General features: G+C 43.3%; 1 protein-coding gene across 2 annotated transcripts; it reads left to right on the top strand.

Annotated features, from left to right (window-relative positions):
• Window positions 1-1,666: 1,666 nt before the first annotated feature.
• On the top strand, window positions 1,667-14,576 carry LOC112214866 (actin-associated protein FAM107A). 2 transcript variants are annotated; one of them, XM_024373910.2, is made up of 5 exons: window positions 1,667-3,444; window positions 10,716-10,773; window positions 12,772-12,988; window positions 13,073-13,229; window positions 13,584-14,575. In XM_024373910.2, the coding sequence occupies exons 1-5, from the start codon at window positions 3,421-3,423 to the stop codon at window positions 13,698-13,700; spliced, it is 573 nt and encodes a 190-aa protein (XP_024229678.1). In that variant the 5' UTR covers window positions 1,667-3,420; the 3' UTR covers window positions 13,701-14,575. The 2 variants fall into 2 exon arrangements, with proteins under 2 accessions (XP_024229678.1, XP_024229680.1); XM_024373912.2 differs by lacking the exons at window positions 1,667-3,444; window positions 10,716-10,773 and adding an exon at window positions 11,642-11,993 and having other exon boundaries at window positions 13,584-14,576.
• Window positions 14,577-14,609: the final 33 nt, after the last annotated feature.

The following is a 14,609-nucleotide window of genomic DNA, read 5'->3' as shown; positions in this document are numbered from 1 at the left end:
ACTCAACTCCAGCCACTTTAATAATGGGAATTGATGGGAAATTATGTAAATATATCACTAGCCACTTTAAACAATGCTACCTTATATAATGTTTACATACCCTACATTATTCATCTCATATGCATACGTATATACTGTACTCTATATCATCGACTGCATCCTTATGTAATACATGTATCACTAGCCACTTTAACTATGCCACTTTGTTTACATACTCATCTCATATGTATATACTGTACTCGATATCAGCTACTATATCTTGCCTATGCTGCTCTGTACCATCACTCATTCATATATCCTTATATGCATATTCTTTATCCCCTTACACTGTGTATAAGACAGTAGTTTTGGAATTGTTAGTTAGATTACTTGTTGGTTATTACTGCATTGTCGGAACTAGAAGCACAAGCATTTCGCTACACTCGCATTAACATCTGCTAACCATGTGTATGTGACAAATACAATTTGATTTGATTAGGATGCAAAAGCGACATGCATTCTATATTCTGATGGAAATGTAAAGGTAGAAATTATCTTGTTTTTTCATCTAAATTACATTTTTTTTCCCCTACGTTCTCCAAAAAGAAACAAAGGCCATCTTGGACTTCTTAAAGATGATTAAACCCGGAATGATTGTTCTGGTGGCATCTTTTGATGATGCAGCGACAAAGTAAGTTTAAACTAGTGGTGGGCAGTGGGCACCAATATCGATCATTTGATATGATATCGATATATCGTTTGATGTTAATATATGAGCAAGGCATATTGTGATATCGGTTTATCCTTCCTGTTAACCTACACTATAATGTGAAAAAAAAGCATAAATGGCTCTTCCTGTATGCACAAAACCCTCTCACAGACCTTCTCACAGGCTGTCTACTTAGTATTCATAGCATGCCTGCTGAGTCATCACTCGGTAGATGGGCCTCCCATTGTATTCAGCCTGGGTGGGTAGGTTAGGCTCCCAGAACATTCACACCTGGCCCAATGAGCAAACCGCAAACAGATGTCTGGACTTCCCAGAGCAGAGACAGTTCTAAATGTTTTTTTTTTGTAAACCAATATATTGTATCAAGATAAAAATGCAACTGATATAGATTTTCCATATCGGTGCCCATTTCTAGTTTAAATAAATTCAAACATTCATAAATCAATATTCATTTTACATCCTGTTTTCAAATTAGAACAGTCACACATCCACTCTGACCCTCAATCTCTCCTCAGGATGACTGATGAAATCAGGAACATATTTGCGGGACTGGGAAGCAGCAGTATCAAGGATGTCAAATTCAGAGACAGCTGGGTCTTTGCTGGAGGCGCTGGGACAGAACAGAAAAGCCCCTTTGAGAAGGTGAGAGAGCATTTGTAGCAACGACACTGTCTACAACAAATATCAAGATCAATCGATATAAAATCCCTATTCTGTCCAGCAACATTTTTGCAATACTACTACACAATTATATAGTAGATACTATAGTACTATAAGCTCTCTCTACTTTTGTAATAAAGCAGATGGTATATAGTGTGACAGGTTCTTTGATGAAACTACAGTGTGATGATTTCCTATCTTCTTTTGTTCAGCTGACTGCCAATAATCAGAAGACCAATATTTACGGAAACTGGCCAGAGGTGGTGGAAATAGCCGGCTGCTTCCCCAGGAAGATCTGACTAGACATCCCATACAGAAATCTCCGAGTATACTGATCTAGAATCATGTCCATCCTATCCATGTATTGTTATTCATTATTATGTCAAAGGCTAAACAGATCCTGAATCGGTACTCATACTATATGAGACGTTTTATAAGTACAGGCCTTGATAGACTTCCTATGAAAATGGTTCCGGACTGGCTTGATGATTGACAGATCAAACAAACCACTGTCAGGATCACTCACCTTTAAGGAACAACTTCTCTGTTAAGACTGGGCATTCATTGTGTGTTTTTTCATGTCAGATTATTATGGTTACATAATTTTTTGCAAAATAGAGTAGTTTCAAAGTATGTAAAACAATTAAAAAAAACTTGTTTTTAAGAAATTCGAGAGATGTTGTTTCAAATTAAATAATGAATCTTGGGCTCCCTCTATGGGATTTTTATTGAACTACAGTTCATGAATTGTACTGTACTTTTAGTATTGTCATAATCCCGGGCCTAATTTGAAATGCGCTGTCTTTTGTGTAGCATCATACTTTTCCCTGGAGAAATGACTTACCTCATTCACTTTTGTGTGTTTAGCGTGGTAGCACAACTATTTTGGGAGGGAGGCACCTCTCATTGGTTGACTAGATCGAAGGATCAAAAATCCATCTATGTCAGCCCTCCCTATCATTGTGAAGCAGAATTCACCAAGCGTTGGATTGTTCACCCACTAATAGGGAACGTGAGCTGGGTTTAGACTGTCGTGAGACAGGTTAGTTTTACCCTACTGATGATGTGTTGTTGCAATAGTTGTTGTTGATGTGTTGTTGCAATTCCATCTCTACCTAATCCCTGTTGTTGGTGTTTTCCAGGACTCCCTTGCCTGGTTCCAGATCTGTTTGTGCTATAATGTGAATTCCTTGTCACTCATTATCATGCCACACATGCGCATGTTTGGCGTGACAATGAAACAGACTGGCACCCAGGCTAAGGACTCCCTGGATAGCAGTGGCAATTGCTAGTGAGTGGATTACCTAGGTTAAATAGATAAATGAATGGTGTAGTGGCCAGCTAGACCTTCCCTGGCTGCACAGAGCACCAATATGCCCCCCCATTACCGTATGCAAACCGGCTGCTCCGTCAACCTCAATTAGCCTAATCTGCCCTGGACCCCCCTTAAGCTTTGGAGAGTGGCGAGTGGGGACCACCGGTTACCCATGAACAGGTGGTCAGGAGTTTTTTTTCTTTGATGTTATTCTTCTTAATTATCTAATCTCTACCTCCATTTGTTTCTGTTTCTCTCTCTCTCTATCTCTTTCTCACAAACCCCGACGCTGACTCTTCTCTCGCTCTCCTCAGTTATCTCCTTTCCTTGCAATCTCTTACCCTCTCAACCAAAATATCAACTGCTCCCTTCTCTTTCCTTCTCAAGCTTCTCCCCACCTACCCCCCTTTCTCACCCCTCTCTCTTTCTCTAGGCTCTCTTCCTCCCCCCACTCCTAAAGAGGCAGACCTCTATGTTTCTCTCATTTGTTGACGGGCTTGGTGTGATGAACGGCTGGTGAATTCCCTAGATTTAATGCGCCCTCTCTGAGACTGGTGTCACGCATTAGACGACGGTAGGGTTGTCAACTTGTCCTTGGTCCTGGGGGAGTCCATTCCTCCCTGCTCTCCTCTCCTTCACTAGAGACCAGCTCGAGTGAAACTTCAGAACAAGTGAAACTTCAGGAGCTGTACAGACTCACCTACTCTTGCCGAGGATCTCAGCTCATCCTGAGGCCATGGGAGTCACCCACGGAAAGAAAGTAAGTAACTATTATGTTTCCTTCCTCATTTTATCACTTCTGATTTGACACGACGCTGGACTCTGACAAATCTCAGGTCACATGGTCAGCTTGCAGGGTGGTGCTGCAGAGACATGCATTACAGTGCCGTGCGAAAGTATTCGGCCCCCTTGAACTTTGCGACCTTTTGCCACATTTCAGGCTTCAAACATAAAGATATAAAACTGTATTTTTTGAGAAGAATCAACAAGTGGGACACAATCATGAAGTGGAACGACATTTATTGGATATTTCAAACTTTTCTAACCAATCAAAAACTGAAAAATTGGGCGTGCAAAATTATTCAGCCCCTTTACTTTCAGTGCAGCAAACTCTCCAGAAGTTCAGTGAGGATCTCTGAATGATCCAATGTTGACCTAAATGACTAATGATGATAAATACAATCCACCTGTGTGTAATCAAGTCGCCGTATAAATGCACCTGCACTGTGATAGTCTCAGAGGTCCGTTAAAAGCGCTGAGAGCATCATGAAGAACAAGGAACACACCAGGCAGGTCCGAGATACTGTTGTGAGGAAGTTTAAAGCCGGATTTGGATACAAAAAGATTTCCCAAGCTTTAAACATCCCAAGGAGCACTGTGCAAGCGATAATATTGAAATGGAAGGAGTATCAGACCACTGCAAATCTACCAAGACCTGGCCGTCCCTCTAAACTTTCAGCTCATACAAGGAGAAGACTGATCAGAGATGCAGCCAAGAGGCCCATGATCACTCTGGATGAACTGCAGAGATCTACAGCTGAGGTGGGAGACTCTGTCCATAGGACAACAATCAGTCATATATTGCACAAATCTGGCCTTTATGGAAGAGTGGCAAGAAGAAAGCCATTTCTTAAAGATATCCATAAAAAGTGTTGTTTAAAGTTTGCCACAAGCCACCTGGGAGACACACCAAACATGTGGAAGAAGGTGCTCTGGTCAGATGAAACCAAAATAAAACTTTTTGGCAACAATGCAAGATGTTATGTTTGGCGTAAAAGCAACACAGCTCATCACCCTGAACACACCATCCCCACTGTCAAACATGGTGGTGGCAGCATCATGGTTTGGGCCTGCTTTTCTTCAGCAGGGACAGGGAAGATGGTTAAAATTGATGGGAAGATGGATGGAGCCAAATACAGGACCATTCTGGAAGAAAACCTGATGGAGTCTGCAAAAGACCTGAGACTGGGACGGAGATTTGTCTTCCAACAAGACAATGATCCAAAACATAAAGCAAAATCTACAATGGAATGGTTCAAAAATAAACATATCCAGGTGTTAGAATGGCCAAGTCAAAGTCCAGACCTGAATCCAATCGAGAATCTGTGGAAAGAACTGAAAACTGCTGTTCATAAATGCTCTCCATCCAACCTCACTGAGCTCGAGCTGTTTTGCAAGGAGGAATGGGAAAAAAGTTCAGTCTCTCAATGTGCAAAACTGATAGAGACATACCCCAAGCGACTTACAGCTGTAATCGCAGCAAAAGGTGGCGCTACAAAGTATTAACTTAAGGGGGCTGAATAATTTTGCACGCCCAATTTTTCAGTTTTTGATTTGTTAAAAAAGTTTGAAATATCCAATAAATGTCGTTCCACTTCATGATTGTGTCCCACTTGTTGTTGATTCTTCACAAAAAAATACAGTTTTATATCTTTGAAGCCTGAAATGTGTCAAAAGGTCGCAAAGTTCAAGGGGGCCGAATACTTTCGCAAGGCACTGTATGTTAATAGACTGGAAATGTTAAACAACTATTCTAATTCAATTTGATGTGTCTGTAAGCCCAAAAAGGCCTGAAGGTCTATGACACTTGCGAGCCATAAAACCTGAGGCAATTATTTTTTAATTGTAATTCATGTTTTGAACCTCAACCAGATTGAAAGTTAATGTTTGTCTCTGAATGAACATCTTTCATCGAACCTGTTTCATAGAATAAAGAATTACAGAAACTTTTGGTTTCCATCTTAGGCCAGAGATGCTTCATTGGCTATTTACAAATTTGTTAACAGTTCAAATGAGCCGTAGAAACCCACCGGAGCACACACTGGATGAATCAATGAAATGACGTTGAACCAATGTGAAGTAAACGATGAATTTGACGTCTGTGCCCAGTGGAACCTTCTGAAATATTCTGACAGCAATTGAAAGAGTGACAGTACGTTTTGTCTGGACCTTCAAGCTTTATATGTAACCCAAAATAATTGTGTGTCTGTGTGAAACAACACGTAGACTAGACCCCGTAAGAGCAGCATGTTTACCCCAGAGCGAAGGTCCTGCTGTTGTGTCACAATAATGGTCTACGCACAGCATCTTCTCCCAGAGGTTAGCCAATCAGTGGCAATACCACCTCATTATCTAAAGAGCATTGAACCAACGGAGATGCCATTACTACAGCTCAACCAGATGTACACACACGTTTTCTCCTCGTATTCATTAGCAGGGTTTGGGTCAATTCCCTTTGAACAGTGATGCTATCGCTAAACCTCAACAAGATTATAGACTACACTCTCCTGGTATTCATTTAGATGACATCATGTTAGCATTACCTTCACTGAACTCTTACAATACTACAGCTCAACAAAAGTATCGACTCGTCTCCTGTTAGGGATGGATCCAAATGGACAGAATGGGTACATGGAGGAAAATCGGTGAGGGTCATGCTTTTTCAATTTCAGAAAATGGCAAAAAGCACAGGCCTATCCCTTGTTAGCTTAAGATTTTTAAGAAAATAAAACAGATCTGATAATATAAAGTGATCTATAACAGCGCTTTGGTCCGTGATGCTTTATGCTAGAAACAAGCTGTAAAATACCAGGGAAAGACTCGACTCCGTTGCATATGGGGATATCATTCTTTCCTTTCTTTAACATTCAGAGGCTGAGCTACAACCTTCTATATCTAATTCTGTCACTATCAATTGATTACGCTATTCACTTTATGTACAGTAGAAGATGTTTAAACACAGACAGCTTCTAGGGAAACACTCCTTGATCTTCTCTCATTGGGTTAAGCCAAGAGTAGCCAGCAGTTAAAGCTTACATTTTTCTGCATCTGGCAGTTGAAGCTTACATTTTTCTGCATCGGTAGGCCTACTGTCTGGGTTGGAAAGGTAGGCCTAACTTTTTAAAGTACCATTCTCAGATTCCTACTGATGTCTCAGATTTAACTATTTGCAAACAGGGACAGTTTCTGTGGCAATTTTGATTTGGCATTGGGAAATAGGCCTATGTGTCCATTTTATCATATCTATCTATCTAATTTTTGCCTGTAATTTAGGTAATTTGTGTGGAATTATAAAATATTCTGCTAATATGTAAAATTACGTAAAAAATGTTTATAAAATACTTTATTTCTCGGACCTGCAAATACGATGATAGATTCATGCAATGCTTTTACTATAAAGGAGATCTTTCCACCCCTACCATTGTCTACGGTGGTCTGTGAAGCCTCAACCTGGCCCACTGCCCTGTGTGCTATTACAATTCCTGCGATGCCATGTAATGCTTTAAGGATGAAGAACAATTTCTAAAATGGCATATCTAAGGCTCGAGTCTGTCCCGGAAATGAGGGTAAATGGTAAGGATGTTTTGTTTGAATTATTATTTTGGGTATAGAGGATTGTCACTTCTTTTTTTTTCTTTAAGTGCTCAGGGCGGGTTTAGGCCAAATATATTTTGCTGAAGGGAGGGCCATCCGTTTTCATTTGAGGGCCAATTTTCTCCATGTAACCTCTTATAATGAATCAAATTCACTCCCTTAGTCAATAGCTGATCATGTCAGTATCCGGGTTGGGCGGTCAATACCATTTCAATTTAGTCATTTGTAGTGGTGGATCAGGACAAAATGACAAAGAAGCTTAAAATACCAGTACACCACTGCCAATAGGTAGACTGAGTCGCTGTGTATAAAGTTAGCCAGCCCCTTCAATATTTCATGAAAATCTGCTGTTGCGACATACATTTTTTTATTTTCAATTAATTATATATATACCCATAAAAAAACATTGAGTATACAGTGGGGGAAAAAAGTATTTAGTCAGCCACCAATTGTGCAAGTTCTCCCACTTAAAAAGATGAGAGAGGCCTGTAATTTTCATCATAGGTACACTTCAACTATGACAGACAAAATGAGAAAAAAAATCCAGAAAATCACATTGTAGGATTTTTAATGAATTTATTTGCAAATTGGTGGAAAATAAGTATTTGGTCAATAACAAAAGTTTATCTCAATACTTTGTTATATACCCTTTGTTGGCTATGACAGAGGTCAAACGTTTGCACACTGTTGCTGGTATTTTGGCCCATTCCTCCATGCAGATCTTCTCTAGAGCAGTGATGTTTTGGGGCTGTTGCTGGGCAACACAGACTTTCAACTCCCTCCAAAGATTTTCCATGGGGTTGAGATCTGGAGACTGGCTAGGCCACTCCAGGACCTTGAAATGCTTCTTACGAAGCCACTCCTTCGTTGCCCGGGCGGTGTGTTTGGGATCATTGTCATGCTGAAAGACCCAGCCACGTTTCATCTTCAATGCCTTTGCTGATGGTAGGCTTTGTTACTTTGGTCCCCGCTCTCTGCAGGTCATTCACTAGGTCCCCCCCGTGTGGTTCTGGGATTTTTGCTCACCGTTCTTGTGATCATTTTGACCCCACGGGGTGAGATCTTGCGTGGAGCCCCAGATCGAGGGAGATTATCAGTGGTCTTGTATGTCTTCCATTTCCTAATAATTGCTCCCACAGTTGATTTCTTCAAACCAAGCTGCTTACCTATTGCAGATTCAGTCTTCCCAGCCTGGTGCAGGTCTACAATTTTGTTTCTGGTGTCCTTTGACAGGTCTTTGGCCATAGTGGAGTTTGGAGTGTGACTGTTTGAGGTTGTGGACAGGTGTCTTTTATACTGATAACAAGTTCAAACAGGTGCCATTAATACAGGTAACGAGTGGAGGACAGAGGAGCCTCTTAAAAGAAGAAGTTACAGGTCTGTGAGAGCCAGAAATCTTGCTTGTTTGTAGGTGACCAAATACTTATTTTCCACCATAATTTGCAAATAAATTCATAAAAAATCCTACAATGTGATTTTCTGGATTTTTTTTTTCATTTTGTCTGTCATAGTTGAAGTGTACCTATGATGAAAATTATACAGGCCTCTCTCATCTTTTTAAGTGGGAGAACTTGCACAATTGGTGGCTGACTAAATACTTTTTTGCCCCACTGTAACTTATAGAAGCCTCGTGAGCTTACGTTCAAATGTTGTACCCCATCAGAACTCAAAATATGAGCTTGTTTTACTTCTTTGTTTGTAAACAATGTACTGTAAATGTAAACAACTACTGTACAGCCTCAAAAAAAATTCTTTATTCAATCCGTATCACGGAAATTGAGCGTGACAGTGTGGTGTGATTGAAATTGAAAGGCACTGTTCCCGCGTCAGCGGAGACTGCATTTACAGTGAACACCGCATATTTCGTCTCAATCTGAAATGACCTTTGCGTTTCCAGCACACAATCTGTAACGCTTCAGCGATACAGACTGAGTAGAGCCCATAGTCAAAACTATAATGTTGATATCATGGATGGTCAGTCCTTGTATCCATAGCTCTGTCCATGACGTTTTTAGAGTGGTTACATTTCTCAAGGTCCGTCTCTCCACTGTTGACCACATCAGTGGTGGTGAGGCATTGTCATCGTTTGAAATGCAGATTTCCTTTCTTTGAACTATAGTTATGCTGCGCCAAACTCAGGCCATAAGAGATGCTGTCTGGCTGACCTCCACCTCAGGCAACATATGTACATGTAGACGAATGCAATGAACCACCGGATTCTGTTTAGCTTTCATTTAAAACAAAGTTGGACTTGCTTTTAATCTGTTGCAACAGTATGTCCAGCAGAAGGATTTAATCTGAGGTACACTCAGTGGCCAGTTCACGAAAATGGTTTGCTCCTACAGACAGTCACGTGGCCTTGGCTTGCTATATAAGGCAGGCAGACGGGCATCAAGGCATTCAGTTACTGTTCAATTGAACGTTAGAATGGGCAAAACGAGTGACTGAAGCGACTTTGAGCATGGTATGATCATCGGTGCCAGGCACAACGGTTCCATTATCTCAGAAACGGCCGGCCTTCTGGGCTTTTCACACACGACAGTGTCTAAGGTTTATCAAGAATGGTGTGACAAACAAAAAACATCCAGTCAGCTGCAGTCCTGTGAGCGAAAACAGTTTGTTGATGAGAGGTCGAAGGAGAACGGCAAGAATTGTGCAAGCTAACAGGCGGGCCACAAATAGTAAAGTAACAGTTCAGTACAACAGCGCTGTGCAGAAGGGCATCTCGGAACACAAGTCCTTGTCGTCCTTATCACAGATGGGCTATTGCAGCAGACGACCACACCGGGTTCCACTCCTACCAGCTAAAAACAAGAAGAAGTGGCTCCAATGGGCACGGTATCACCAAACAACGCCTGGTCCGACGAATCCCGATTCATGTTGCGTCATGTTGATGTCAGAGTCGGGATTTGGTGTAAGCAGCATGAGTCCATGGCCACATCCTGCCTGGTGTTAATGGTACAGGCTGGTGGCGGTGGAGTAAGGGTGTGGGGAATGTTTTCCTGGCACACATTAGGTCCCTTGATACCAATTGAGTAATGCTTCCATACCCTGAAGAATTCAGGCTGTTCTGGAGGCAAATGGGGTTCTGACCCAGTACTAGATGGATTTGCCCTAAAAAACTGGCCACTGATTGTATATTGCTCCTCTAAACAAGGCTTCATATTGTATTGAAAAAAATAATTGTATTGAACGTTATTGCCAGTAACTACGGCCTGTTGTTTGTGGTTTTGTCAGTAATGAGGTGGATGGCAGGCCTCCACAAGGGCCTCTCCTCTCGGTTCACTGGTCATCTGGGTCTGTAGCTGCCCCTTCACATCACAAGGGCCTCTCCTCTCGGTTCACTGGTCATCTGGGTCTGTAGCTGCCCCTTCACGTCTGGTCTAACACAAACAACAAAGGACCATTGTTGAGCTGATTGTCCATTGGGACATTCAAAATGAGTAGGATGTGATCACCTTATGAAAGATATCCTCGGAATTAGACCATTCAAAATGTTTGTGAAAAACATGGTATGAGAGAGAGATGGGTGAGAAACATGGTGAGAGAGAGAGAAGCTGGGAACGACATTACTGTGAAACATTCTGCTGTATTCTTTGGTCTGACAGTTCCTCTGACAGTTTCTCATGTGGTTGATTGTGTTTTATCTGTTGACAGAGTGAACACCACCACCAAATCTCTCCCACAAGAAGTAGAACACCTCTGAAGGGAACAGGTGAGAACAATCTGTTATCCGATTAGAATAGAATAAGAATACATCACTTAACATCTACCTGTATTGTCATTGGACAATGAAGATGTAGGGCAGTTGTCCCAGACACAGGTTAAATCTAGTCCTGGACAGAAAACGCAGGCTCAATGGAGAATCTCCATTGAAAGTCCTTACTAGTCCGGGACTAGACGTAATCTGTGTCCGGGTCACCAGCCTGTAGTGTCTATCTACCACGAGGCGCGTGGAGGTGCTTTGTGATACTGTAAATCCCTAACCATATTGTGATGGGTGTAATTATGTAAATAGGTCCGGCAGTTGGCTTCCAGTGAGGAGATTTAAACAGGGCGGGGCTCGAGCCCTGGGTAATCCAACCTAGAGGGCGAGGCACAGAGCGGAGAGCAGGGAGAGGGGAGGTAGAGGGACAGTGGAGAGAGAGAATGGAGGGATCAAAGTCACAAAGCGAAGGGGAGGGAGAGGGAGAGAGGGTAGAGGAGGGAGAGAGGGTAGAGGAGGGAGAGGGGAGATAGAGGGACAGTGGAGAGAGAGAGTGGAGGGATCAAAGTCACAAAGCGAAGGGGAGGGGAGGGAGAGGGAGAGAGGGTAAAGGAGGGAGAGGGAGAGAGGGGAGAGGGGAGATAGAGGGACAGTGGAGAGAGAGAGTGGAGGGATCAAAGTCACGAAGGGGAGGGGAGGGAGAGAGGGTAGAGGAGGGGAGGGAGAGAGGGTAGAGGAGGGAGAGGGAGAGAGGGTAGAGGAGGGAGAGAGGAGATAGAGGGACAGTGGGGAGAGAGAGAGTGGAAGGATCAAAGTCACAAAGCGAAGGGGAGGGGAGGGAGAGGGAGAGAGGAGAGGAGGAAGAAGAGAGGAGAGGAGGAGGGAAAGAGGAGATGATGTATGGAGAGAGAGAGGGCTGTAGCGAGGCTACAGGACAACCTGAGCAGTCATGTGACTGACTGGCAGCTAGAGGTGTGGCCAGGGCTGGAGGTGGGGCTGAGGTGGAATGGAGACAGAGGTGTTAGGGTAGTGGAGCAGGGAGTGGCTATGGAGGTAGGCTCCCAGACCAGCCCAGCTCTGGCCAGACCTCTGGATTCATAGTGCCAGTGATAGCTTTGCTAGCTTACTTATCACTAGCCGGGCTCTGGGCTCCATAGAAGAGATGGATACTAGCAGTGTCATCCCAAACAGAACACCAGGGAGGCAGAGAGAGGGACTGGTCAAGTCAGGTAAGGGACCTATAGATAATTTCACAGTGAGAGAAACAACTGCAGAAAGAGTAGCTTTTCATAGGAACTGATTGATGATTGGTGTAAAAAGGGCATCATGTGTTGGGTTTGTGAGTACATCATAAATTAATGATTCGATATTGGGTTGATGGGTGTTGATGATCATGTTTCCATCCCTCTGGAAAATCACGGAGGCAAACTTTGTATTTATGCAAACACTTTGTAAATATGGTCCTTGGAGTTTGATAGTGAAATGTATAACCACAACATGTGCACAATAAGCTGGTGCAATAGGACACCTGTCGTTCTATGTAGTTCTGATATGGAGATAGCTAATGCCCTAACTTGGTCCTAGATCTGCTTGTACTGTACAGCCAACTCCTATGATGTTTCCCATTTCAATAACCGTAGGAGTTGGCAAGACAGCACAAACAGATCTGGGTCTAAGCTACTAATGGATCACTGTTGTCCATGCCAAGGAATAGAACATAAGCTTAACACACCATAACGGACCTCTCTCCCATAACAAACAGCTGTGGTGCTATAAACAGAACAAAATGACCTGTTTAGCTGATTCTGCTGCTATGATGCAACTGGAGTGTGTCTGGCCAGCGGAAAAGGGACATGATTTTAGTTGTGTAATATGTAATGTTAGTAAGTGATGTAACCTCTGTCATCATTTCTGCTCCTGTCTAATACGAGGCTTACGGACATGTTTTTAAAACGAGGATGTGAGCTCAGGCAAAACGTTCAAGTTGACTTTGTCTCTGTCCCCCAGCCTCAGCCCACACTGGCCTGCTGTCGGACCAGGATGGAGAGCAGGGTCAACGTGCAGAGGACCAAGAGCAGGGGAAGTCGGGTGGATCACCACCTCAGCCAGAGAGTCAGGAGGAGGGCAGAGACCTTATCATCCAGCCCAAGAAGCGCCTCAACCTGGTCAGAGTCTCCAAGAGCCACCAGGAGCTCCACAGGGAGTTAAGGATGACACACAAGAGGTAGGTCTTGTACAGGGTAGCCCAAGCGTGCGCGCTGCACATAGCTGCAAACACGCTTCAACAGTCCTATTTGTTCTCTGTCAGAGGTCCCTGTCTGGATGTGAAGCCGGAGCTCCAGCGTGTTCTGGAACAGAGGAACTGGGAACAGGGGATGAAACAGAGGAGAGAGGCAGAGGAGGAGAAGAAGAACAGGTCTCCTCTCCAACAGGAACTGCTCAAGAGGCACCAGAGGCTGGAGGAGGTTGGTATGCGTCATGTCAAAGTGGTGGAGACTGCCTTTGCGGTAAACGCTGTGCATGTCGGCAATACTTTGGCGATTACGGCTTGAATCCAGCCCCTTACGTTTGCGTCTGTCTGACTTGTCAAAGTTGACATGTTTCGCACTGTGCACAGCTTCGCTCATGCATGACTAGCTCATTTACATACAATGCTCATTATTAAAATGTAAGATGGAGTCAAAGCAGACATGACTTATTCAGTTCCTGCAAACCTTACATACTGTGTCCTGTTGGGTTGAAACTTGTACATACACATGGTATGCAGTCCTATCTACTTCTGTATTCAATGACTGTCAGTGTCCATCTGTTCCCTGCAGCTGGAGAGGGAGCTAAAGGCACAGCAGGAGGGCCTGCAGAGTTCCCCAGAGTTCATCAGAGTTAAAGAGAGCCTGAGACGCACCACCATACTGGATCTGGGAGAGAAGGTAGTTTAAAAGGACTGACGGGAAGATGCGTAACGTATGGCTAGAGTGGCGTTGGGGTTGTTTTAGCATCTACATGAGGTAAGGATAGGATGGTGTGGATAAATGATTACATGGAGGTGAAGGAAGACTGACATTGAGCTATTTGATTGGGTTGACAGTTGGTGGGATAGTGTGATTGGCATAGTTCAGCTAGATAGTTCAGGACAACAGTGATCCATTAGTAGCTTAGACCCAGATCTGTTTGTGCTGTCTTGCCAACTCCTACAGTTATTGAAATGGAAAAACATCATAGGAGTTGGCTGTACAGTACAATCAGATCTAGGACCAAGTTAGGGCATTAGCTATTAGCATGGGAGTGCAGATGGATGCACGCATGGTGCAGATTGGTACCTGAACATGTCATCGGCCACACGTCTTCTACGGAAGAGCCTACTGCATGAAGGTAACCACCCCTTGTCCAATTGGCCTTTTGAAGAACATCTTTATTTGTTCCAATTAGGGATCGACTCCCTGCTAGCCTGGTCCCAGGTCTGTTTGTTGTCTTGCCAACTCCAATATTATCTTCCATGACAACAACCATAGGATCTGGCTATACAGCACAAACAGATCTGGGACAAGGCTGGCCCCTCCCATCCTCTGAGAGACTTGACGTTAGGTTAGTCATTTGTCTCTCATGCCAACCACCTCTGACACAGAGCACCCCTTTAACCAGGGATCTTACGTTACGTACAATGAGTGAACGTAACGTTTTTCATTTCATGCCTATAAAGTGTTCACATTGATTGTATTCGTGGAATATTTTTATTTATTTTTTATTTTACCTTTATTTAACTAGGCAAGTCAGTTAAGAACAAATTCTTATTTTCAATGACGGCCTAGGAACAGTGGGTTAACTGCCTGTTCAGGGGCAGAACGACA

This window comes from Oncorhynchus tshawytscha, linkage group LG02, assembly GCF_018296145.1.
Source record: "Oncorhynchus tshawytscha isolate Ot180627B linkage group LG02, Otsh_v2.0, whole genome shotgun sequence".
In the NCBI taxonomy this organism is placed as follows: Eukaryota; Metazoa; Chordata; class Actinopteri; order Salmoniformes; family Salmonidae; genus Oncorhynchus; species Oncorhynchus tshawytscha.
The sequence above is the reverse complement of the archived record's forward strand: the minus strand, read 5'-3'. Positions and strand labels throughout refer to the sequence as shown.

Bases quoted from the DNA above. Each gene is read 5' to 3' on its own strand.
- LOC112214866 (XM_024373910.2), top strand. From the start codon at position 3,421: ATGGGAGTCACCCACGGAAAGAAA. The intron at 3,445-10,715 runs GTAAGTAACTAT...ATCTGTTGACAG, and splicing joins GAGTCACCCACGGAAAGAAA to AGTGAACACCACCACCAAAT. The intron at 13,230-13,583 runs GTTGGTATGCGT...TGTTCCCTGCAG, and splicing joins GGCACCAGAGGCTGGAGGAG to CTGGAGAGGGAGCTAAAGGC.